At 35.2% G+C, this 12,559-nt stretch overlaps 1 protein-coding gene across 1 annotated transcript; it reads left to right on the forward strand.

Annotated features, from left to right (window-relative positions):
- The first annotated feature begins 6,759 nt into the window (after positions 1 to 6,759).
- On the forward strand, positions 6,760 to 12,520 carry LOC111787831 (cellulose synthase A catalytic subunit 2 [UDP-forming]-like). The gene is made up of 14 exons (XM_023667890.1): positions 6,760 to 7,342; positions 7,792 to 7,987; positions 8,084 to 8,304; positions 8,395 to 8,497; positions 8,624 to 8,801; positions 9,020 to 9,286; positions 9,378 to 9,723; positions 9,813 to 9,950; positions 10,037 to 10,162; positions 10,239 to 10,451; positions 10,565 to 10,832; positions 10,907 to 11,103; positions 11,188 to 11,538; positions 11,640 to 12,520. The coding sequence occupies exons 1-14, from the start codon at positions 7,262 to 7,264 to the stop codon at positions 12,222 to 12,224; spliced, it is 3,270 nt and encodes a 1,089-aa protein (XP_023523658.1). The 5' UTR covers positions 6,760 to 7,261; the 3' UTR covers positions 12,225 to 12,520.
- Positions 12,521 to 12,559: the final 39 nt, after the last annotated feature.

Genomic DNA, 12,559 nt, shown 5'->3' on the forward strand with positions numbered 1-12,559 from the left:
CCATGTCTCGAGCACAGTGGTCACCTCGACATGGAGCCAATTCCATTCTGCATGACAAGAAATATTACTTCACAACTAGATTTTTAGCATGATAGTTATTGTGGGGCTAGACATAAATAGATTATGTACCAAAGTAACCGATTTAACATATTTGGAATTCAAATTCGTCATCTATGTGCGTCGACATTTCCTTACAACATAGTCCCATTACCTATTTCTCGCTTCTAAGAGTGGAGGCTATCCACACAAATCAACCCATGCTTTTTAGAATGTTTTTGTCTAAATTGATAAGGTCACCCAACATAAAATTGTTACAATCAAAACACACTTAAGCCACCAAAAGATACTATGCATCTTGTTGTTTCTTTTGTTTTGTTCGATGTCTTGTAATTAAATTGTTTTATATAAAATTGGTAATGGTCTATTTATTTTATTCAAGTTTGTTGTGTTTTAAAAATTAAACATATAGAGAAATAAATATAAACACGTTTGCAATTTTTAAAAATATAAAAAATATATAAAACTATTTGTATAAAGAAATTGAAAGTAGTTTTAAAATATAAATAATTTCAAACCATCCTTGAGATGGCTCTACCTAATCTATCTACTTTTGACTAAAATATATTTAACAGGTTATTTATATGCACCATAGAATCAATATGAAAAATAAATGTAACGCCTCGACTTTTTTAAATCTTAGATCAATTTGAGTATATTATTAAATGCATCATTACGTTATTTAAAGGTAAAAGAAACGAAAAAACGTGCAAATTGCAAATTTATACCATTTTCAAAAAGCTCAGTCACACAAAAATTTCATAAATAAATAAATATGTTTGAAAAGTCTAAATAAATCAAATGATGTGAAAGTACAATTAAAAACATGAGAGTCGTCTCCTTGGCAATCCTTTTGGCAATCCTTTTTCATCATGACCCTTGTGCGGTCGGCCTCTTACCTAAAATATATTTTAGAAATGTTGAATATTGGAATTAGATGTGCATACATACACTACAAACGTAAAGTCAAAAGACCTAAAACTGTTAAATTTTATCGACTTCAATCACACAAATGAGTAGTTGCCCCAAGTTAAAATTGAAAGCCGATGGTAGAATAGTAATTCCCATAAAGTGGTACGATTATTGAGTATAGAATGGGAAGCATTAAATTGGGTGTAAATTTTATTTTTGATTTTAGAAAGAAATTCCGTGCTAATTATGCATTGAAAAAGGCATTAAATAATATAATATTATGAAAGGGAAGGGAGGGATGCTCGGCTACTGCCCACTGCTAGGTGTCGGTAGCAGCTGTAACCCTCACTAACCCTTGTTTTTTCCAATCATTAATTCCAGTCAACTCACCTCCCTTTTCTTATAAATTTATTTTAAAAAATAAAACATTATTTAAAAATAAATAAAAAAAAAATAGCTGAATTTATTTATTTTTCTTTTATTTGGAATTTTGGAAAAAAGAGAAAAAAATTAAAAAATTAAAAAAAAAATTGATTTGTTTGGTAGTAAATAGACATATAGAATGAAATGTTTGGGTATGAGGACAGACTGTCAGTGAATACAGTGCGGCTTTGTTCTACGCAACTTAATTATATAATTTAATTTCATCTAAAAAAATTAGTAATTTTAATGTTTTTTATTTTAGAGTTTTAATATTACATTTAAAAAATTAAATTGGTTGATCAATCACTTTTCCCATTACAATTAATTTCTTTTTTAAAAAATTAAGCAGATTGGGAATGATTGAACCAGGTTTACTTGATTTTATCTGTTTTATTTATTTATTTATTTATTTATTTATTATTATTATTATTATATTTTTATAATAATAAATTCAGAATCCATTAATGGAGAATTTTGACTATTTTTTTTATTAATCAAGTATCCAACGTGGCTGACAACTAATATGTTTACAGTTTGATTCCCCTCCCCAATTGTTGGGCATTTTGGTATTTTTCTTATATATAAAAATTTATTTAATATTATACCAATTTAAGTATATAATTCATTCAATATTAGTATTTTTGTATTTTATTTCTAAAATATATATATATTATTATAGGAAGTAATTGGAAGATGGGTTAGATGCCAAGAAAATTCCTTTTACTTCACACCCCCATGTGCTTCAATTTAATGATATTCAATCACATCTTCTCACACAATTCAACCAATAATAAATAAATATAATATTAATTAATCATACGTCTTTCACTAATATTTGCTAGAAAACTCTCGTATCTCCTGTCACGTCATCACGTCGTTGGTTTGCTCACGAATTGCTCAACTTCGAAGTAACGAACTACTACCTGTTATTGCATGTCGTGGATACTCTACTGATAGAAAGAACGACCCTCCACATTGATTTGATATTGTCAAATTTGAGCATAAACTCTCGTGGTCTTACTTTTGGTTTTTCCAAAAGTCTTCGTACTAATGGAGAGAGTGTTTCGCACTTATATACTCATGATTTTTCGTGTGTAGGAGGAAATATCGTACCGATGAACGTTCAAAATTGTGAAGTAAAAAAAAATGACATCTCACTACAATGGGTCATATTATATAATTTTATTTATTTTTTATATCCACGTGGAATTACTTTGACTCATTCTTTTTTTTTTTATCTATTTAATTTTTCACATTTTTTTAAATTTAGATTTACATATCAAATCAATGCAATTGAATAAGATTTCATGTGTTTTTCAAATACTAAAATTTTTCATTTAATTAAATAAATAAATAATTTACTTTATAAATAATATACCTCAAAAATAAATGCACTAAACATCATTAATATAAACAAAAGACATTGCTACACACTAGCCTATTTACCTAACTCATGCGTTAATAAAAAAAAAACTTTCATAAATAAAGTTAACTTAACGAATTGATTTCAACCAAGAGTTGGTTAGAAGATGAATAGCTCATAGATCGACTATGGTAATCTGTATTTAATTAAGTTGGCATTGCATTGCATGCTTAGGTAATGAAAATGCATTTGTTAAAGATATTTAGTAATAAATTATACTTTCTCGTATATATTATATTTGATATTTTATTATAAGGCAAATATCTAATATACGTATCTTTCCATTTATTGTTATTTCCATTTGTTACTATTTACATATCCTTGTAATTTATTTGATTATAAATAAGATAACTTTCACACCATTTAGGTGTGGTGGATTAATCAAACATTCACCGCATTATTAATTAACACTAATTAATTATATGTTTATCATTGTGAAAACTCATGTTTGTGTCAAATAAAAGTGACTTTAAGAAATAATTATTGAAAAATAAAAAAGGAAAAAAGGGAACTCAATAAAAGCAAATCAACCATCCAAAAAAGAGACGAACTTGCATTATTGGTCATCAAAATAATAATAATATTTCATTTAAACTTTACTAATAATTGAGTAGCTTCGCCATTATTTATATTTATAATATATATAATACCCGGTGTTCCGTATTTATATCAAGATTTGAAATTCAAATTCGGCACATGATGACTTTAACATTCTCCAGTAATATAATCATGTTAGCTACTTGTCTTGAAGTGGTTCTACGAGTGTTGCAGACTATCCTCATATAGTCATTAGTTCTATCAGCATGTTTTGTCCTTACTCATGTTTTCTGGGAAAAACTCCAAAATGTCACTCAACATAAAATCGTTTCAATAAGATTGAACCATCGAAAAAAAAGTTTACCGTGTTAATATAGGTGGTAATTATCAATTTATTTAAGCATTTTTTAATTATCATATTCTCGGGATCACTCTCATTCGAATATGGTCTTGAGTCATTCATGTACCCTCTTCTTTACTTCGGAGTCACATGCCCACTAGCTTTTAGTTTTGTTCCTCCCCAAACTACATCCTATTAGGAGCGGTTTTGCCATAATATCCAATAAATCACTTTAATTTTAAAAGTCAAAATATTACTTGAGACATTTAAGCTTAGTGGGAGGGGTGGAGATCGAACAACGAGACATTTAGGCTTTAGTAGCTACATGGATTGATGGAAGAGAAGTTACTAGGTTGCACTCGGAAAGGGACGCCAACTATAGACTGCAAAGTTAAGAGTCTCGAGAAACAGTACGCAACAATTGTTGAGATGCTTCGACTAACATGTAATAGATTTGTCTGGAACGAAGAGTTCTAATGATCGAGACGGATAAGGAGGTGTTCAATTCATGTGTATGTAAGATTGCAAATTCATACCTAAATTATTATTCTAGTGCACTATACTAACATTTCCACCTGTTTGACAAAAATCGTGCTACAAGGTTGAGGGCAGAAGCCTCTACTTAGATGATATCAAATGCTTTTGAGTAGGTAAAAGAATCGTATCGTTGAACCACAATCACCGAGAGGTATCGGAAAATGAGACGTTGGAAACGGCTTAAAAGATAACCATTACAATTTCGTATAAGACTTGAGTATTTTAAAAAAATAATCAGTAAGTGACCCCATTATAGTATTGCGGAATGAAAACACATGCAGAATAATGGGACCTATCATTTAAAATCGTATTTTCTTACGTGGCTTTCCAATCGAGACAAATTGAATGTGTAATACTTATTTACACACGACCCACACGTACAAGCCTGGGCTACTGATCGGCTTAACTCCTCTAGGCTGCAGCTGAACACCTGGAGGTAACAACGACTATTGTTGCACTATGCTAAGCACGATGATCATTTCTGTCTCATAGTGTATGTGTTCGTACTCATCATAAAAGGGAAGTACCTTGATGCACGTGAACATACAAATATATATGAAGTCTCATATTTTCATGGTGGCGTAACAAATCATGCAAGACAACTCCGGTTCTTTCATCACATATCACTCATTAATATGTATAAATAAACTTTCATAAATCATTCCATTCCTATTATAACTTTCAAATCATGACATTGAGTTGTGCCGTGTAGTTTTTTTCCTTATTTCAAAACATTTCATATATGGCTTAATACAACATATCATTGTACATCGTGATATTTTATACATAACATTTCATTAATACCATCATATCAATTGGCATATTATATAATGACACATTCATAAAATCACGTCACGTCACGTCACGTCACATCACATCACAAGGCATATCGTATGACACGTTCAACTTACTTGGTTTGTCTAGGCTGGAATTACTAACTATTCTTTGTACCGGCCTGAATTTACTCATCAAGTTTCAATTCAATCTCATATCCATCGTCTCGATGACATTAATTAAAAAAAAAATGACAGCAATAATTAGCCACCTTGTAGTCTAATTATTGAGGATAAATAAATATTTTGATATATATACTCTATCTTTTTTTTTCTTTTTCAAATCGGTCTATTGTTTCGTATTTAAAATTATTGAAATTAGAGATCATGTGTAATTGGTTTCGTATAATTATTGATTAGTCTAGAAAATTAGGTTCATATTTATAATTAGCCTAATAATTCATTTCCGATTTGAAGTAGATTATTAAATTTTATTAAGTATTTAATAAATTTTTTAATTTTCAATTTAGATTTAATGTTTCTCCAAATATAAATACGACTAACAAATACAATGCTTATTGACATCTCTCCTATCGAAAAATTTAAAACTTTTTTTTTTGTTCTTTTTGCAGTAATTACTAATACAACTTACTAGGTTTGAGAAAGGGTTGGTCGAGGCATTGGGAAGGGGTAATGAGAGGTCGGTGTAAAGATGAGAAGTCAAATGTTTATTTAATTAATTAATTAATTAATTAAGTGATTTTGTTTTATTTTATCATTCTATTTGTTTTAACCGTTGTTACATGAACAAACTGACCCAAGAAAGGTTAACCCAATCGTTTAACCCATAGGAAATTCATTCCATACATGATTAGGGAAAGACCAAACTTGGCAAAGGAGGTAAGGCGAAGCTAACTCACTTATGGATCCCAAGGTGCGGTTAGTCTTTTTTGTTTGTGAGAATGACTTATAAGACGACCCACCGATAGACCTAGGCTCGAACCGAGAGAATTATACTACCGTTTCTAGTTTCATATTTTGTTATACGGTAAAAGGATAAAAATGTGAAAAGAATTTAGATTTTGGTTTAAAATATGAAGAATTAATTAAGAACGAAGAGACAAAATAGTAAAAAATAGAAAAAGGGGTTAAAAAAGAATTAAATATTTGAGCTAATAAAGAACATCCTATATTCATTTAAATTATATTTCCAATTCTTAATTTTGTTTTAACATTAAAAATAAAATAAAATAAAATAAAATAAAAAAAGAGTCGACCGACAAAACGAAAAATAAAATAAAATAAAAAGAATATAAACGTTAAAAAGAGAAGGGTATTTATGTCATTTCGTAGGAAAGTGGCAGCAGTAGGGACATCCCATCTATTCCATTTAAGTCCAGTCAGTTTAAAGATTCAAAATCTCGCGATATATCGCACGACCGTCGGCAGACTCGTCGCACGTGCCCCCACGTGACCCTTGCCCTACTCTGCCCCCCCGAACTCTCAATCATCTCGAATTTTTTCTCCACTCTCTCTAATTTTGTATTAAGTTTTACCCCAAATCGGTACTGTTTTCGGCCGGAACAGGCAAAACCCACGACGGCGCCGCTTGTCCGCCGCCGGCAACGGCAGATCTGGGTCCCATCCCAAAGGGGTTGCTGATAATTGGATTGGTGGAGAGTGTATTTTTTTAATGAAGAGGATTGATGGGTTTGTTTTTGGGTATCGTCGTTTAGTGATTTACGCGTTGAAATTGTGGTTTTAAGAAACCCCCAATTAGATAATCTCTGTAATTGGGGATTCTGTGTGTAAAACTTGGAGTGTTTGTCACAGATCGAGAATCCACTATGTAATGCACAGACTCCAGCTGGGACGATACTGGGTCTCACAAGAAAAGAATCATTCATTGCACAAACATCCAATTTCTTTACCTTTTTCTTTCAAATTTTTATGGACTTTCTATTTTTCTTCAATTCATTATTTTTATTCCCTTTATTTCTTGTATATCTAAACCCCCCCCACCTCTTTCTCACTCTCTTCTTCTCTCATAAACACCTGTTTAGGGGTCTACTTCTTGTTCTTATTCCTTTTTTTCCATTTGGGTTTTTGATGGCTATGCAAATGGGTGCTTGAGAAACTGAGTTGAAACTTCAAACTCTGTTGAAGTTTGGGGATTTTGTTGTGAGAGTGATGATAGAACTTGAAGGGTTTCTTTAAGATTCTGAGTTCTTTCATTCTTTTCTTTTGATTTCAACTCTAATGGATACCAAAGGCCGACTCATTGCTGGTTCTCACAACAGAAATGAGTTCGTTCTAATCAATGCTGATGAGGTTGCAAGAGTAAGTCATTTTCTTTTGATTTCTACTCAAAATGCTGCATTTTCCACTCAATTTGTGATGTTTCTCGCTTCTTTTGCCTCTGAATCTCTCCTTTTTATCCCCCTCATCTTGTTCATAATCCCAGTGTGGATCTTGATGTTTCAATTGCAGATTGTGGGTGATGAACATTTTTCTTTGATACCCTTTATCATCTGAAGTTTCAATCTTCTATTACATATTTTCTTTGATTATTTGGTGTCTACGTTCTAGGGAAATTCAGCTTCATAGAACAGATCTTGTCTAAGTTTATAGATTTCAGAGCTAGTCAATGCATCCGAGTTATGAAGTTTTGATTCTGATTTTGTGCTGATTTCTCATAGATCCTTCTCAAGTCAGTTAAATGAGTAACCAGTCTAGTTTGTGGAAGAAAGTTGTTCTTGTAAATCCCTTTAATTTTTTTTGGGTTGCAGGTGACATCTGTGAAAGAGTTGAGCGGGCAAATTTGTCAGATCTGTGGGGATGAGGTAGAAGTCACCGTTGATGGAGAGCCATTTGTTGCGTGTAATGAATGTGCCTTTCCAGTTTGTAGACCTTGCTATGAATATGAAAGAAGAGAGGGCAATCAAGCTTGTCCTCAGTGCAAAACTAGATACAAGCGTCTCAAAGGTGAACGAACGATCGAACGAACGAATATAAGTTAAAGTCCATTGATGATACTTCATTCTTTTGACTTACAAAGAATTTATATTGATTCAATTCCAGGTAGTCCTCGGGTTGAAGGCGATGAAGAAGAAGATGATATTGATGATCTTGAGAATGAGTTTGACATTGCAAACAAGGATCCCAACAGTTTATCTGAGGCAATGCTCTATCCTCACCTCGCTGTCGGTCGTGGTTCTCATGCTAATGGTTATGGAAATACGGGTTCCGACCTCGACTCATCCGTTCCGACTGATATCCCTCTCCTCACCTATGGCCAAGAGGTGAATCTCTTCTTCTTTACAGTTATACCATCAACCATTTTCGTTCTCTTTAAATTTTATTAATCTTTGATTGTGCTATTTGATCTGAAGGATGCTGGAATTTCCTCCGATAAGCACGCTCTAATTATTCCTCCTTTTATTAGCCGTGGGAAAAAGGTCCATCCAGTGCCATTCACTGATTCACCCATGTCCGGTAAGCTCGGTGAATTCTTACGCGTAATGAAGTCTGTTAGGAGTGAATCTAGCATCTATCATTGTTTCTTCTGGGTATGTTTATGTTTACTTTGTAGTGACTGATATTTAAACCGTGATGTTGCAGCCAATCCAAGGCCTATGGATCCGAAAAAGGATTTAGCTGTGTATGGATATGGAACTGTTGCGTGGAAGGAACGAATGGAGGACTGGCGGAAGAAACAAAATGAAAGGCTTCAAGTAATTAAGCATGAAGGTGGAGGTGGAAAAGGCGACGACGAGTTCGACGATACAGATTTGCCTATGTATGTCCCTTTCTTAGGCTTACATATATATTTTAAGATGTGTATGTCTATCTGCTGAAGTATAATTGATTCGAATATCTGCTGAAGTATAGTTTTTAGTCATTGCTAAACGTGCCATTATACGGGTTCGCAATTTGGAACTCTAGCTACTACTTAAGGCATAATGTCATCGAAATAGTTTGCTTTAGCTTATGGATTTTTTAATATTGTTTGTGTAGGATGGATGAAGGGAGGCAACCACTTTCTCGAAAACTGCCTATCTCCTCGAGCAAGATAAATCCATACAGAATGATAATTGTACTTCGTATTGTCATCCTTTGCCTCTTTTTCCACTATCGTATCCTCCACCCTGTCTACGAGGCGTATGGTCTGTGGTTAACATCAGTAATATGTGAGATATGGTTTGCTGCATCATGGATATTGGATCAGTTTCCGAAATGGTGCCCCATTGTCCGAGAAACTTACCTTGATCGTTTATCGTTAAGGTACATCCCCTGTCTCCTTCTGCTCCGTCCTCGATCTCCCCTTCCCTTTCTCTCCCATATCTTAGTTTTCTTTTGTTACATGTTGGTTCAGATATGAAAAAGATGGCAAGCCATCTGAGTTGGCTTCTATAGACATTTACGTCAGTACGGTGGATCCATTGAAGGAGCCTCCTCTCATCACAGCGAACACCGTCCTGTCTATCCTTGCTGTCGATTATCCGGTAGACAAGGTTTCATGCTACGTTTCAGATGATGGTGCTGCCATGCTTACTTTTGAAGCCCTTTCGGAAACTTCTGAGTTTGCAAGAAAATGGGTTCCTTTCTGCAAGAAGTTCAATATCGAACCTCGAGCCCCAGAGTGGTATTTTGCCCAGAAGGTCGACTATCTGAAAAACAAAGTTGATCCGACATTCGTCAGGGAACGACGTGCAATGAAGGTTTGAAAATTTTACAAATGCGTGCATGATTGACTTCGTACTGTATTGAAATAGTTTCTGGACCTTAAGTTCGACATGGCTTTATGCAGAGGGACTATGAAGAATTTAAAGTTCGAATCAATGGGCTTGTTGCCATGGCTCAAAAAGTTCCCGAAGATGGATGGACAATGCAGGATGGAACTCCATGGCCCGGGAACAACGTCAGGGATCATCCTGGAATGATTCAGGTAAGAGGATGTTTCTTGATCCGATCAGCCATTATACATACTCGGCGTATTGTTTTGTAAGCAATTTCTGTAATTATCTTCTGCAGGTATTTCTTGGTCAAAACGGGGTTCGTGACTTGGAGGGAAATGAATTACCTCGTCTTGTATATGTATCTCGTGAGAAGAGGCCGGGATTCGATCACCACAAGAAAGCCGGTGCCATGAATGCTCTGGTTTATATCTGTCTCTATCTCTCTGTATATAACATTCATTCACCATTTACTAATACATACCATTTGGTTCTTCAAGGTGCGTGTCTCGGCAATCATCTCCAACGCTCCATACATTTTGAATGTCGATTGTGATCACTACATCAACAACAGCAAGGCACTTAGAGAAGCTATGTGCTTCATGATGGACCCAATTTCTGGAAAAAGAATATGCTATGTGCAGTTTCCACAAAGATTTGATGGGATTGATAGGCACGATCGATACTCAAATCGCAACGTTGTATTCTTCGATGTAAGTAAACATTACATATTCTTGGACTCGTATATTCTCGAGAAGATATTCTATCCCCCATCATAACAACCAATGAAATGCTAAGCTCTCTTACGTTATGAACGCGATTTCAGATCAACATGAAAGGATTAGATGGCATTCAAGGGCCGATTTATGTCGGAACTGGGTGTGTCTTCAGGAGGCAAGCTCTTTATGGGTATGATGCCCCTGCCAAGAAGAAAGCACCAAGAAGGACTTGTAATTGTCTGCCAAAATGGTGCTGCTGTTGCTGTGGAACTAGAAAGAAGACTAAACCAAAGACCAGTGATAAAAAGAAGTTAAAGACCAAAGATACGTCGAAGCAGATTCACGCACTCGAAAATATCGAGGAAGGTATTGAAGGTATGTACACGTTTCGAAACTTGAACACGAGCATATTTCAAAAACTTTGCTCACAACATGTGGGTCCAATGCAGGAATAGATAATGAGAAATCATCACTGATGCCCCAAGTTAAGTTTGAGAAGAAGTTTGGGCAATCACCAGCATTCATTGCTTCCACCCTTATGGAAGATGGTGGCGTGCCTGGAGGCGGGACATCTGCTTCGTTGTTGAAAGAAGCCATCCACGTAATCAGTTGTGGTTATGAAGATAAATCCGAGTGGGGTAAAGAGGTATGAAGCCAACTCTCCCGAACTTGAGAAGTGTATCGGTTTTTGAACACGCCTTTAATATTGTTATTTCCTGTATCGTTGCAGGTAGGGTGGATCTATGGGTCTGTTACAGAGGATATTTTAACAGGTTTCAAGATGCATTGTCATGGATGGAGATCAGTTTATTGCATTCCTAAAAGGCCAGCATTCAAGGGTTCAGCTCCTATTAACTTGTCCGATCGTCTACACCAAGTTCTTCGGTGGGCTCTTGGATCTGTCGAAATTCTTTTAAGCAGGCACTGCCCAATATGGTACGGATACGGATGTGGTTTGAAATGGCTCGAGCGTTTCTCGTACATAAACTCCGTTGTTTATCCATTGACATCGATTCCATTGATCGCTTATTGTACCCTGCCCGCTGTCTGTCTGCTTACCGGGCAATTTATCGTCCCTGAGGTAACATACTGAGTTTTTGAAAGCGTTCAATTGTTCGTTCCTTTTGTTGGGTTCGTTCTTCGTTCACATGAGTGAGACGTGTTTTTTTGTTTGATGTGCAGCTAAGCAACTATGCGAGTATCATTTTCATGGCCCTTTTCATATCTATAGCAGCAACCGGTATACTAGAAATGCAGTGGGGAGGTGTTGGGATTCACGATTGGTGGAGAAACGAGCAGTTCTGGGTTATCGGTGGTGCATCGTCCCATCTTTTTGCGCTTTTCCAGGGTCTGCTAAAGGTTTTGGCTGGTGTTAACACAAATTTCACGGTCACGTCGAAGGGAGGAGACGATGGGGAGTTTTCGGAGCTTTACCTCTTCAAATGGACATCGTTGTTGGTCCCTCCCTTGACCTTATTGATCATAAACATCATTGGAGTAGTCGTTGGAATTTCAGATGCCATCAACAATGGTTACGACTCATGGGGTCCGCTCATCGGTAAGCTTTTCTTTGCATTCTGGGTTATTGTCCATCTGTATCCATTCCTCAAGGGTTTGATGGGGAAGCAAGACAAGGTACCAACCATTATCATTGTGTGGTCAATTCTTCTATCATCCATCCTGTCACTTTTATGGGTCCGAATCAACCCGTTCCTCGACAAGGGTGGCATTGTATTGGAAGTCTGTGGGTTAAACTGTGACGACTAAGATAATGCCAAAACATACACGAAAATGAACGGTTGAGCGTGGGGACTATAAACTGGTCTCGAACATGCGTCGAATAGAATACGGTAATGGTACTCGTACTGGTACTGGGGCCGAGATTGTGAAGTATGAGTGTGGAGTGAAGAAAGATGAGTTGCAAAAGGGTGCTGCTTGTCCTGGATTATTATTGTAGATATGGAGGGGATTCGCATATCACACATCATCAAATATTTGTTGTCTCTGCAAACTTTTTTTTGTCATTCATTCTTTTTTTGTTCTATACAAGAGTTTTTTTTTTTTTTTTTTTTTTTTTTTTTTTTTTTTTTTTTTTTTTTTTT

This window comes from Cucurbita pepo, chromosome LG02 (genome assembly GCF_002806865.2).
Source record: "Cucurbita pepo subsp. pepo cultivar mu-cu-16 chromosome LG02, ASM280686v2, whole genome shotgun sequence".
Classification (NCBI taxonomy): domain Eukaryota; kingdom Viridiplantae; phylum Streptophyta; class Magnoliopsida; order Cucurbitales; family Cucurbitaceae; genus Cucurbita; species Cucurbita pepo.

Excerpts from the sequence above, each read along its gene's own strand:
- LOC111787831 (XM_023667890.1), top strand. The coding sequence starts at position 7,262 with ATGGATACCAAAGGCCGACTCATTGCTGGTTCTCACAACAGAAATGAG. Across the intron at positions 8,498-8,623 it reads CACTGATTCACCCATGTCCG|CCAATCCAAGGCCTATGGAT; the intron begins GTAAGCTCGGTG and ends GTGATGTTGCAG. Across the intron at positions 11,104-11,187 it reads AATCCGAGTGGGGTAAAGAG|GTAGGGTGGATCTATGGGTC; the intron begins GTATGAAGCCAA and ends GTATCGTTGCAG.